The sequence below is a fragment of the Gallus gallus genome, chromosome 3 (genome assembly GCF_016699485.2).
Source record: "Gallus gallus isolate bGalGal1 chromosome 3, bGalGal1.mat.broiler.GRCg7b, whole genome shotgun sequence".
NCBI lineage: Eukaryota > Metazoa > Chordata > Aves > Galliformes > Phasianidae > Gallus > Gallus gallus.
In genome coordinates, this window is record NC_052534.1 from 79273373 (window position 1) to 79287483 (window position 14111).

The 14111-nt window shown below is 35.7% G+C and overlaps 1 protein-coding gene and 1 non-coding gene across 3 annotated transcripts in view; both read left to right on the forward strand.

Moving 5' to 3' along the window:
* PHIP (pleckstrin homology domain interacting protein) overlaps positions 1 to 14111 on the forward strand; it is a 104556-nt gene that overhangs the window by 72100 nt on the left and 18345 nt on the right. For both annotated transcript variants that reach the window (XM_040697732.2, XM_040697733.1), the window contains exons 23-30: positions 219 to 450; positions 2890 to 3009; positions 5575 to 5682; positions 6202 to 6326; positions 6507 to 6589; positions 11210 to 11321; positions 11522 to 11583; positions 12895 to 13050. In XM_040697732.2, the coding sequence (XP_040553666.1) occupies positions 219 to 450; positions 2890 to 3009; positions 5575 to 5682; positions 6202 to 6326; positions 6507 to 6589; positions 11210 to 11321; positions 11522 to 11583; positions 12895 to 13050 (998 nt within the window). The remainder of the gene's footprint in view (positions 1 to 218; positions 451 to 2889; positions 3010 to 5574; positions 5683 to 6201; positions 6327 to 6506; positions 6590 to 11209; positions 11322 to 11521; positions 11584 to 12894; positions 13051 to 14111) is intronic.
* On the forward strand, positions 12767 to 12876 carry MIR6670 (microRNA 6670). Its single transcript, NR_105539.1, has one exon. It is a non-coding gene; the product is annotated as a microRNA 6670 (primary transcript).

Sequence of the window (14111 nt, forward strand, 5' to 3'; positions counted from 1 at the left end):
AATTTAAAATCTATCATCTGAATTGACCAAGATATGAATGGGTTTATTCTAGTGATACTAGAAGATGATTATTACAAGACTGAGCGATTTCAAAGCTTTTGTTTTACTGCCATTTAAACTGAAGTTAGCATATAGGTTTTAGGCACTGTTTTTAAACTTCTAAAATATTGCAGTTTTCTTTTTTTTTAATTTCTTTATTTCTTTGACATCATATGTAGTGACTACTCTAGTGATTATTCTGACTGGACAGCAGATGCAGGAATCAATCTGCAGCCACCAAAGAAAATTCCTAAGCTTAAAACAAAAAAAGCAGAAAGTAGTTCAGAAGATGAGGAAGGACCTGAAAAACAAAAGAAGCAAATTAAAAAGGAAAGGAAGAAAGGGAGCGAGGAGAAAGATGGACCATCAACATCACCAAAGAAGAGAAAACCCAAAGAGAGAAAACAGAAGGTTAGATGCATTTTGTATATTAATGAATGATCATTCTTAGTGTCCTAACAGAATTTGATGACTGATTCAGTAATGTTAATTTAAAAATGTGTCTTTTACCAGTAATAAATGAGGAGTACTGACTCATGTAAGTCAATAGATTGCTGTAATTACATGCTTTCTAAATATTTAGCATTTCACTTAAGGAACACTTAATGGCCTTAACACTGTGTTGTCTTGGACCATAAATTTCTTTTAGAGAGGTGTATTGATGTTACGTGTGCCTGTATTTTTTTCATTTGCGCTGACAGTCTCCCCGTTTAGTTGCAATTTCTCTTTAGGTCTGCACAATCATGTCATTTTCTGTTGATTCCACAATGTATGATATTTGAATTATATTTCAACTATGCTTCTGTCAAACAGAACTTCTCTTGACCAGGATTTTGTTATTGTCTGTTAGGGTTGTGTTTGCTTTGTTGTAGCTCCTGTTTTAGGTCAGCACATGAAAACTTTCAGTGATTTATGTTATTTTTTTGTTTTTGATTATACGTTTGCTTTTTGTTTGGTTCGATCAGAAAAAATTGTTCTTTCTTTATGAAAACCAATAGTGATTTATCTGATAGATGCCGAGCGCTTTCATAAGTGCAAAGCTTCTATTTTTGCAATACCTAAGGAAATGACTATATCATTTAAGTGATAAAATAACCATATTTTGGTATAGTTTATAAGATCAGGAGTCTTGACTAGACCTCAAGATCATGGTTTCACATTTTGCCTCCAAATAGATAGTAGGCTGATTTAACAGCCAACATGCATGTTAGCTGTTAAATTATCATTATTATCATTATGTATTATCATTAATGAACCTTCAGTAAAGTCATACAGGATGTTAGGTGGCAGTCTTACTCTTTAATTAAACGAGTTTTAGCTTATTGTATGTGGACATTAGTTATAGGGTCAATACCAATATTATCTTGGTATTTACACAGTCTGAAATCAGAAAATGACATAATATCACAAAAATGATTTTTTTTTAGCAGGTTCAAGCCCTAGTTTAGCCTTTTATTATAAAATATAAAATGAGGTAACAGCCTAGCATTTCCACTTATATTAAAACTAAACTGAGTGTCTTAGGAGGACTTATCTATTTTGGTCCCAGTTACTGCGATGACGAAGGTCTCCGAATCCAAAAATGTCAGACTTAAATATTTCATATTTTAAAGATGACCTTCATTCTAGAATCAGAAGAAAATATTAGGCTGAAAGGAGTATCAGAAAATCATCCCTTCATTCTGAACCTAAGTAGGATTAAGTATACCCATTACTCATGAGAGATAAGTCTTTGAATTTTTTGTGCTAGAGATTCTACTGCCTGACTGGACAGGGACCTCATAGTCTTACTGATAAGAAGTTCTTCCTGTTTTGTGAATCTGACTCAAACTTGGGTCTTTCCACTGGAAAGAAAGAGGAAAGAAGTACGAACTATCGTTGTAGCTAGGCACAAAATTATAGAAATTAAGTATTAAAGAAAGAATGTCTTTCTTTCCTATTAATGCATTGCATGCCAAGATCTTGAATGGTGCTTCCATTTCTAATGCCCCTCCAGTGACAGTCAATCTAAAAATTAATACAAGAGTGAAGGAGTGCAAAGGAAGATCAAAGAGTGTTTTTCTGTGTTAGGGCAGACTAACAGACTGACTTCTCTCAGGAAGGAATTTTGGAGACATCTGGTATAAAAAGCTTTTATAAACTGGTCAGTGGTATAGAAACCAACACTGAAGATTTTCTTCCTTATTTTGTTACTCAGAAACATCCAGTGACAGACATGAAACTCAAAAAAGATTCTTTCCCCATTCTCTTCGTTACCTTCTGAAGAACAAAACCTGAGTGGTTTTTCAGCTTAAGACCCAGTATCTCACTAGTCAGATCAGGCCTAATGAAGAATAGTTTCCAGGCCTCATGAGTTATCTGACTGTTTCCTGTATGTCATCTTTGAGGGATGGTGGTTTAAAACACAGTTTTAACAAGGAGAAGGAACGAGAGGGATAAGTGGAGAACTTGTTCACTGAACTTGTTGCTAAATACAAATTTGTGGTCATAGATTCTTAATACAAAAAGAGCTAAAAGTCAAGGTGTACATGCAGCTTTTGAATTAAGATTTAACAATTTTTGTTGTATATATTTTATCTAATTGGTTCAAGAGAATGGCATATTTAAGTTAGCATGAGACTTCATTTTTAATAATTTCAATGATTGTTACAAAAGATTGTTATTAAAAAAAATCTTTAAATTGTTAATACTTTTGGTTTTGGCTAAGTCACGTTCATCCATGCTGACATGTTCCTTTTTACATTAAATATATTAGAGAATTGGCAGTCAGTTTGTAATGAAGCGCTTCTCAAAACATGGGGTTGCCCTAAATGTTATTTTACTCTAATCTTGTGTGTGCATTTTCTTTAGAGGCTGGCCGTAGGAGTTCTGGCAGAAAATGGCTTGACACTGGAAGAATGGCTGCCTTCAGCATGGATTACAGACACTGTTCCTCGTCGTTGCCCATTTGTACCACAGATGGGGGATGAGGTATTGTAGCTTTTCCCCTGTATTCTTTTTTCTTTCAGCTTGTTTTTGCCTTTTTAGAAAATCTGCTTTTTTTTTTTTCCCCACAGTTTTAATGCCATTTATTATTGGAATACTTTTGATTTTCTTCAAAACATTCTTTGATTAGCCTAAATTTGCTTTAGCTTCTAAAAGTTTTTCCTGTACTTAAAATGTTTTGCACATGGTGTTGCTTTGTCTTGACCTTTTTATTCCATGCTGTTGCAATAACATTGCTGCTTCTACTGCATTCAGCATGTGGCTTTCCTTATGACACATTTATGGAACTTTTGTTTCTGAGCTGCAGCTGTTCATAGGTACCAACTTAGAAGCTGAACCAGGGGTTGCACATGAAAATTTTTACTTGTGCTTTTAATGAATCCAGTTTGCAGCATAACTATGTAGTAATTATTTGAGCCTGAGAGGAGTAGCTGTTCAAGTCAGTGTTTCAGATAGAGAAAATGCTTAGGTACTTAGACTGCCTAGCAAATGTGCTTTGGAGACAGTGCTTTTCAAAAGATTGAGTCCTAACAAATACATTTGGTGCCAGATACCTTCTGGATACAGTGAAGTAGCCAGGGATTCATCATTACCACATTACCAGAAGGCTTACCATACCAGTAAAGTAAAATAAACTCCTGTATTTGGTCTGGTGCCTGCTGAATAGTGTGGTATACTAGTAATACGTAAGCAAGCTACATTCTTCTGCTGAAAAAACTGTGCTGGTGAACAGGGAATTTCCTATCCTGTGCCTAGGAAGTGGGAGTAGTTGCGTTGATAGAGCGAATGTTTGTAATGGAGTTGCTCAGTCTGAAATTCTCTCTCTCTGATACTTGCTTCTCCCAGATTTGTTTTTAGGATGATGAATACTTTCTTTTCACTAGAAAGTAACTTTCGAGGTCCACAGAGACAAGAGATAGATTTAAATTAGAGAAATGTGATCAAAAAAGAGGTCTTGAGGCTTGTGAACGTTTTGGTGGGCTGGTTGATATGTTTTATAAGACTTGGAAGGAGAGAGATTACAGATTTGTTTTCTTAAAGCTGTGCAAACAAGAAACAACAGTAGAGTTGTATTTAGTTATATTCAGTGCATAAGAATAGAACATAGCAACCCTGTTTCCTTTTTGCATACTGCCGATTAGAGTCCTGTCGTGTCTGGAGGAACAGTCGGAAACATACAACAGAGATGAGACTGTAGTTCAGTTTGTCTGATTGCCCAAATACAGCACAGATCTCTGCAATGTTTGCTCTTCATGTGATAAAGAACATTTATGCCCAGGCACTAACACCAACATCCAGAGGAAGTAATTGATTAAGGTTAAAAATATAATTCCCTGAGAAAGGGCACAAAGTCTTTTTTCCACAGATGACTTCCTAAATTGTTGATGGAGCAGTGCTTAGAGCAATTTACAAAACAAAAAATAAAAATAAAATCCATTGTTATTAACTGTGTATTTGTGTAGAGGCTTACCGGCAACAGTAAGTGTAGAAGGAATTATTTGCAGCCTATGCCTCTAAGTGAGAGTGTGTAGCAAGAAACAGTTCCTTTTCTTGCCAGTTAGGTTCTTTGAGGCTATTGTGCATGTCAAGTACCCTGAAATGTAAGGGCATAAAACATCTATGATGTGAAGTAAAGCTGAAGTCCTTCTCTATGTCAAAGGAAAAAAAAATGCCATAGGACATTAAGAAAATTCAGTAACAGTCAATGTAGAAGCTTGCCAGATGCTCTCTACAGTGTTTTGTGATACAACTGTTTTGTGAAGCATGTGGAAAAACAATGGTAGTTTTACTGAGGGCCATTTCCTCTGCTTTGTTTGTTGTATTAAGCCTTTGCATTTAAGCTATTGCTCCTTCATCCTACTACATTCCATGATGACTTCTTTTTTTTTTTACATCTTTATTACAGCAGTAGGTTATAACAAGAAATGTTCATCCAATTTCTATTAAAACTCTAGATTCTGACTTGTGGAAGTTTGTAGTGGCAAATGTTTGAAATAATTTAAGTGCTTAAAATTCCTATTTTTGTTCTTGTCTTTGTTAGGCTGTTTATCTGGTGGTATGGAAGTAAAGATCTTCCCAATAGAATAGCCAATGTATTTCTTGTTCAAAAATGGTGCAATTAACTATACACTCCATTTAGTGATACTTGATTGTCACCTTAGGACTGTCTTACTGTGTTGAGTAAGCAAGTGGATTACTGGAATTTCTTACTGTCATGGAATTGTGCTATAGTGTGGTGATAAATGGATGGTTTGGGTCTTGCTATTGATGTTCTGATTTCACATGTAATTTAGGGTGTTTTGCTCATATTGAAAATGGTGTTGTAAATCCTTTCCTACTGTTTTTTTTTTTCCTAAGCAGAAGAGTTTTTATGATACCTGCTTTGTTTGTCCTCTTAATTTCTTTTTAGAACTTGTGACTTATGCAGGAAAAACAAGCAGCAAAGTAGTTGATGATAAAAGAGGGAGTGCATACATTGTATGACAGCAGTACGCTAGCACTCTGATTACTCAAAATCTTAGTCAGATAACTGTCTCGTTTCTCTTTAAGGTCTACTATTTCCGACAAGGTCATGAAGCATATGTTGTAATGGCTAAGAAGAACAAAATATATAGTATTAATCCCAAAAAACAACCATGGCATAAAATGGAATTACGGGTACGATTTCTTTTTCATTTTCCTTTGGTATCTTAATATAAAAAGGAATTTTGGAAACTAACTGGAAGAAGATTCTTGATACAGATGTTCCTAATATTGGGATCTTAAGATATATGTAAGGGGAAAAATTTAACCTAAAAGTGTCATGGTTTTATGATGATTATGCATCATGTAGTGCACTGGGAGTTAAAGTGTTAATGCTCCAGTGCACTACGTGATGCTATGATGTGGAATACCAGTAATCAGTTGACAAAAAGCCAAATTAAATCATACCTTAAGCTGTACTTCTTCCTTGAATTATTTGAGCAAATATCAGTTAGTCTGATTTTATTTTTCCTTCACTTATATCTCATAGCAAAATATATTTCAAACAAGTTACAATACAGAATTAAATACTGGATTTTTTGACATGTGCTGGCTGAAATCTGGTAATTTTGGTACACTCATATTGTCATGTTTCAGAAAGTTGTACCATCAGTGAAGTTAAGGATAACTAATACAGCATTTTGTTTATTCCAGGAGCAAGAGTTGATGAAAATAGTTGGGATTAAGTATGAAGTGGGATTGCCTACTCTCTGCTGTCTTAAACTAGCTTTTCTTGACCCTGATACGGGTAAACTAACTGGAGGATCATTCACCATGAAGTAAGAAAAGCACTGTTATATTCAAATTGGAACCTTTTTTTCGTAATTCTGGATTGTTTTAAAAATCAGTGACTAGAACTGTAGTTTTTGAAGGTTTGAAGTCAAAGTGTTGAATTATTACATAAGTGCCTTATTTCATGATTTTTATTACTTATTAGTTGTGTGTTCTATTGTATTTAGGTACCATGACATGCCAGATGTCATAGACTTCCTAGTTTTGAGGCAGCAATTTGATGATGCAAAACATAGACGATGGAATATAGGTGAGTTGTGTGGGGTTTCTGGGTCTTTTTGATTGATTATTTTCACATCTCCTTCTCACGGTAACTAATTTAAAGGTAGGTTGTGGTATATAAATTCTTATATTTTACTGGAATTGAAGGATAAGCTCTGGCCATATTTGCATGTGGAATGTCACTTTGTCCTTGACTGAAGCAACAGGCAAGCAAACAGAATTCTGAAGGTGATTTGTGAAAGAAGGTGCAAAGCAAATCTCAGTTATGTGTTTAGGAATGAAGAATACCTTTTCAGAAATATGATGTTTATTGGTAACTGACAACTTTTATCCCATGTATTGCCTTTCTTTCCATTTTTTACATTGAAGACCATCTTTCAACTAAGTTATTACTAGAATATTTTTTTCCAGTTCTTTCAGACCTGCTTATTTCTAGAAATACAGAAACACTTTTTCAAACATTTGAAAATTATAATCTCTTGACTGCTCAAAGAAAATAGCCTTCATATCTTTTTTTTACTTGTCTTAGTGAAGCGTTGGATAGTGGAGAATGTTTGTAATTGGCATGTGCTCCAGTCAGATCTACTTCCTAGTCAACTTGGTGGCATTATTTTATTTTATTTTTTTACCACTTCAGGCAAAGCATCATATAGAAGAAGGGAAGATTTTAATGCAACAACATGATGGTATATCTGATTGACTGTTCAGTAACAGTTGGTATAGTACATGTTTCTGCAAATATGCTGCATTTTTAGTCTTGAGGTCACTGTTTCCTTTTTGATGTCCTCTCCTAAGTTCATTGTAGCTAGGTAACCTGAACAAGTGGAACAGCTGGATGTAAGAAGCTCTTTCTGATTGTTTCTTACTGGGTTTTTCTGCCAGGAGAGGTGAATTGATATCCTGTCCTTTGTAAATTATGACATCCTAATTGAGTATGTGTGTGCATTAGCAATATATAGAATCATAGAATCACGAAGGCTGGAAAAGACCCACAGGATCATCCAGTCCAACCATTTGCCCTTCACCAATAGTTCTCGCTAAGCCATGTCCCTCAACACAACATCCAAACGCTCTTTGAACACCTCCAGGGTCGGCGACTCCACCACCTCTCTGGGCAGCCCATTCCAGTGCCTGAACACCCTTTCAGAGAAGTAGTATTTCCTAATGTTCAGCCTGAACCTTCCCTGGTGCAGATTGAAGCCATTCCCTCTAGTCCTATCACTAGTCACATGAGAGAAGAGGCTGACCCCCAGCTCTCTACAACCTCCCTTCAGGTAGTTACAGAGAGCAATAAGGTCTCCCCTGAGCCTCCTCTTCTCTAGATGGAACAGTCCCAGCTCTTTCAGCCGCTCTTCATAAGGCCTGTGCTCCAGACCCCTCACCAGCTTTGTTGTCCTCCTCTGGATATGCTCCAGGGCCTTGATGTCTTTCTTACAGTGAGGGGCCCAAAACTGGACACAGTACTTAAGGTGCGGCCTCACCAGTGCTGAGTACAGGGGGACAATCACGTCCTTGCTCCTGCTGGTAACATTATTTCTGATACGTACCAGGACGCCATTGGCTTTTTTGGCCATCTGTGGCTGGAAGATATTGTAGAAGAAATGAACCTGGGGGTGCTGATCAACACTTGGCTGAATATGAGTCAGCAGTGTGCCCAGGTGGTCAAGAAGGTCAATGGTGTATATAAATACAACTTACATCATGTCATATTAATCAAGTTCCATATCCTATCACACATTATGATCTTCAAAAGGACAAATCTAAGGGAAAATGGTGAAGACTCACAGCTTCTAAACCATTAGGAAAATATACCTTGATTTCTTCATTCAAGATCAATATTTTATGAAGATCCCTTAAGAGACAAGCTTATTAGAATGTCACCGCGCTTTGCTGTTTCTTGGTAGGTGTTGATCTGTGGTCTTCTCCTTTGCCATGCTATAAATATGTTTCCACAAGACTGTGGCAGCAGTTAAAGAATGACTGCCATGTCTCATGTGAATAGCCTGTGTGACAAATCTAGAGGTAGTGTAGGGAATTCAGGCTGTTAGCCTTTTTACTCTCAAGGCTATGAGGACAGGTAGCATCTCCTCCCTAGGCTGACAATTATATTTTGAGAAACCTGAAGTGTGGAAAGATTCACAACTATGCAAAAAGCAATTTTTTCTAAGTTCCAGAACTTTTTGTCAAGATTTCTGGGTAAATAATGTAAGTCTCAGGTTGTTACTGATGAATGCAAGTTCATAACTCAAACAACTGTGTTTCAGGGTTCATTGTTCAGTTCCTCTTCTGGGTGCTAAGAATAGTGTTAAAATAGTCTCCTTTTGTGAGACTATATGAAACACTAAAGCAGTGGTAGGAAAGACACTGATGCTGAAATTGTTACAGCTCTTCCAGGAGTCTTCTGGAGTGCTACCCTGGTCTCTTCTTGACACTATGGGTATTTTCCTAGTACGTACTTAATGTAGTTGGAACAAACACTGCATTATTTTGTTGCAGTGTAGAACACAATATAAAAATGTTCTGAGCAGTTGCTAGTTTGACCTCTCAGCACTACCATTGCTATCATTTCTTATTTTTCTATGGTTTCTGTCACAGCCTATGGATGAATATTTTTATATCTACTCTTAGAAGAATCACTGAATATTAAATATTTTGGCTTCATTCTAAGTAATTAAAACATTTTATTTCTTAGCCAATAACGATCCTTGGTGGTGGGTTGTGGGTTTTTATTTTTTGTGTGTGTTTGGGATTTTTTCTGGTGGTGGTGAAAAGGAAACATATTTGCTTTTATATGTTATTTATATTTTTTAATACTGAAGGTTCCTGTGACTTAAGTGTATCAGTCCTTAAGAGAATACGCTTATAAAGGTTGAGGAGTGATAGGTTTCTCTTTCTACTCAGGCATGTATTTATTGCATCTCATTGTCTTCTGGTTGAACTAGAATACTAATATTTGTGCTAAAACATATTCTGCTACGATTCCTTGAGCATTTGCTATTCATCTAAGACAGGTAGGCATACATATCTCTTGGATAGCACCCACCGTAAGTTTAGCATATATTTTATAATTCCACCAAGCTGACATTATCTGGTGATATTCAGTTTTGGAAAATTATATTAAGTCCCTCTTTTAATAAGAATTTTTGTTCTAATGTCTACGTAGGTAGCTTCCTTGTATCCCACAGATGAGATCACACAGAGGGCAAAATAATGGTCGAAGGGATCTGTCTGTGAACATTTTCAATTATGTGCTTTTCTTACCTTAGCATTCGGTCGATAGAAATGCTGTGGCTCTTGAAAAAATGTGGAGAGACAGCTGGTATATATTACTTTATGTGCTTTTGAACTGCTTAATGCTCAGCACCACGAAGGCACTCACAATCATGCCTACTCATGTCTCTTGCTAAAACTGATCTCTGGGGAATGCCATGTAGGGAGACTGTTCTTTAAGAGCTCTTCAGGCCACTCTGTTCCTGTAGTGTCAACCCTTATTTTCATTTTGGATATTGCATTTCAGATTTTGCTGGTATGAATTACTTTGTTCTGTTACTTTCAGCGCACTTAGCACTGAATGGAAGTTTTGTATTTGTTATATATACTTGCAATCCATTAAAAAAAAAAAAAAGAGGGCAGCAAAGAAAGCAGAACAACTTGAAAATATATGTAGTCGTTAATAATTCAGACCACTGCAGCAAGCATTTGAGCAGAAAGTTGTGGGCTTTTTCCTTTATGTGTGTTTATTGGAGGGGGAAAAAAGCATTGCAGAAGGTTAGAAAGTCGTGTGCGTAGTCCTCAAATCTGTTGAAAACGAGAGTGTACAGCTCTTGGAATCTCAGGTAATTTAAACGATCTTTGTTCTTGGATTGAGTGAAGTAAATGCTTCACTAAAATTGTTTCTAAATTCTCTGGCGTATTTTATGGAAAGTGTTAAAAATTAGGATGATGTGTGTTCCTTATAGTCTGATGTGTAATTCTCTAAATAATGCTTCTGACCTTTTTGCTTAGATCTACGATTGCATTGCGATAGTGAACCATTTCAAGTCATCCTAAATGACTCTGCAAACCTTTTGAGGAATCTTTAATAAATTAAATTCTTCTATCAGTCAGATTGCCTGCAGAATAAAGGAAATGAACCTCTGAGTTGCAGTTGGAAATTGTTTATGCACATAGCTGAAAAACACTTCAGAAACCAAGGAGAATGAGCTCAGCAGCATGTAAAAGTATTCCCTGTACAGATGTGTCAGTGTGTAGTTATTTTAAGATAGCATGTGGCGTTTAATGCAAGTAGATGTTAGTCTTAAAGGTGCAACATTGCAATGTCCTAGTTTTGTGTGAAATTAAGAAATAAGTTCATATATGAAGGGTCATGGAATTGTATTTGCAAACCATTAATTGTTTTTATTTATACCCATTCTTAACTGCTTCATTTTGATTTAAAGGCAACCTTCAGAAAGAATTTAAGAGTTTCATTGTGGTTGGCTTTTTCATTTGTTTCTTTAAATGATGTGGTTCGTATTTGTCTGTTGATGCTGCAAGCGTTTAAAGGGATCCATCTATTCATGAGCAAGCTGAAGGTATCTGTAAACTGATTTTCTTCAGAGGAGTAAAGTGCCCAGTACTGATGAAATTATTTTGTGTTCTTACCTAGGTGACCGCTTCAGATCAGTAATAGATGATGCCTGGTGGTTTGGAACAATTGAAAGCCAGGAACCTCTTCAGCCCGATTATCCCGATAGCTTATTTCAGTGCTACAATGTCTGGTTAGCAAACTTATCTTCAATCTATTGTAATTAAATATTTCATTTGACGTATTGACTGAGCAAATTCCTCTCATTAAATTCAGTCATGCATCTCACTGTACCAGTTTATTACAATAGTCTATTAAATCTAAATAAGTTATGTTACAAACATTAAATTACTTTAAGCAATATTAGTAATTTAAATGTGGTTATTTTTTAAGCTGGGATAATGGAGATACTGAGAAGATGAGTCCTTGGGACATGGAGCTGATACCAACTAATGGTATGGTACATTAATAATTTCATTTGCTTTAAGAGTGTATATAAAGAAGTAAAAAAATGTTGTACAATTTCACCTCTTAAGGAGTGGAGGGAAGGCCCACAAACCATTGCATTTAAAGAACATTGGTAATTATCAAACTAAATATGGACAAAGATAAATGAACTGACACTATTCCCTTAGGAAAAAAGCAGGCATAAACAAAGTGTATAGAAATAGCCAGGAATGTTGCAAAAACTCTTAGTAGGCAGCGTACCATTGCAGTTTACTTGTTATGCATTTGGAGAGGTTTGAAGATAAGCCTATGTCCCATGTCAGCTTTAAGCTGCCTATTCTTAGAACTATTGGCATGCTTGCAGGTGTATTGAAGTCTCAACATGCACCAGTGAGAGCATTTGATAATAGTAGGCTTTGCTGCCTGTTTGATCCAGAGCTTGTGGTAGATAAACATGCAACAGAGTGGGCAGTACAGCAGGGGCACTGTTCACAGGCCATGGACAGGATATTGTATTTCTTTACTCAAATGTTTTGATGATTTTATTAAGGTCTGGTTAAAAAGCAAGGTAAAATCAGCATTTTTTTCTTCTTTTTCCTATTATATGGGAAACATTTGCTAATTTTATCACCCACAAGTAACCATACATTCTTCGTTCTTTCAAGCTGTACATATTTCATTTCTACTTTTTATTTCATTTCAACCCTTCTTTTAGTTGGTGGTACTTATTTATAAGTCAAAAACTAGACTGATAACATGTCTGGAGTAAATAACTACAGCAAGCAGATATCTGAATTTGTATCTGTACTGCTTGCTCACAAGTTCTGCTTTTAGTATTTGACTTGAGAAAATTGGCAGGGTTGAATCCCTCTGTGGTTGAATCCCTCCGTGAAGACTGTTTCAGTGTCTAACGTCAATACCATTGTCTTAAGCTCTGTCTGAAAATCATCCACAACAAATTCTAGCTGCATTACCAAGAATTTGGGGTTTTAAGAAACAAACATAAACTTTAATTATGACAGAAGTTTACCCTAATTGGTTGTAAAATTCTGCAGTTAGCTATTTGGAAGGTAGTAAAACTAGTGTAATGGAGGATTTGCACTCCAAATTGCATCATAAAGATTTAAATTTAAAATACAACAATAGAAAGGATATTGAATGATTTACTCAAAATGTTTTTAATACAAAAGCGATGTGTTTGTCTTGATTAGTGGAATGATGATCTATATTCTGAGTTAATTTTTCTTAGTTGTGTAGATGCGTATATTTCATAAGGTACAAAGATGAGTTTTTCATTGAATTTTCATGTTACATTCTAGCTGTATTTCCAGAAGAACTGGGAACTAGTGTTCCTTTAACAGACGAAGAGCGCAGAACACTGCTCTATAAACCTCTGGATGGAGAGTGGGGCTCGAGGACGCGAGACCAGGAGTGTGACAGAATTATTGCAGGCATAAACCAACTCATGACTCTAGGTAAGTCTTGAATATTATAGAAAGCATTTTTGCATTATGTTTTACAGACCTACGCTCACGTATACATCTGAAATTACAAAAATCAGTAACTGCTGATGTTGCAAAATAATAATAACAATAACTCACCTTCTATTTGATTAAATGGAACAGAACTCTATCATTGCACATTTAAAATTTTTGAATAGTGAGTACATACAAAAACCTGAACTTTCTCCTAATTTTAAAAGGCAATTATTATATTTTTGGTATCTTGACATATGTGAGGGGGGGTTGGGTCTTGCATGGTAAAAACAAGTACTTGATTTTTATGTTAGCTACTCAAATTACTTAGTAGGGTTAGAAGTGCCAGCCTTATGTTACACAGAATATTAACTGTGCTATAGGTAGATAGGGGGAAAAAAAACCTCATATATACTTAGAGAACGGATACCAATGTCTAGGTTTCTCCTGTGTTAGCCTTGTTTTAACTCCACTTTTCTCCCCCACATCGCCTTAGTTGTGTCTGAAAAAAACAGAAGAGAAGTTCTGTAAAAGCAAATATTGAGGATAAAGTAATTGATTAACTTATGAAAAGCCACTTGCTATTTGGATGTAGAACAATTACTCTTTAGAAGTAGAAGGCAGCTTTTGAAAAGGTAATTGTTAAAACACTAAACACATCACTACAACATTTATATGATGGGTGTGTGAGCTGGAGATACATCAGTGAAATACAGGCTGAATCACAAATGTTTGTATATTCTGTGATAAGTCAGCAGTCTCAGATCTTTGGGTAACAATGGCCGTAAATTACATATATATAGGTTGCCAAAGACAGTTCTGATTTTGAATTACTTATGTTCAAAAATCCTACAAAACTATTAACTTCTGAAATTCTTCTGACTCTTGAGTATCCTACACTACGACTCGTTTGGTGTTATAAGAAGCTTCCTTTTGCTTCCAAAAGAAATAAAATTTATATGTAATGCACTAATCCAAATTACAGAATTACATTTAAAAATTTTTAAGGAAAGGAAGTTTTGATTGTTTTCACTGTGTTACATATGTATATAAGAGTAATA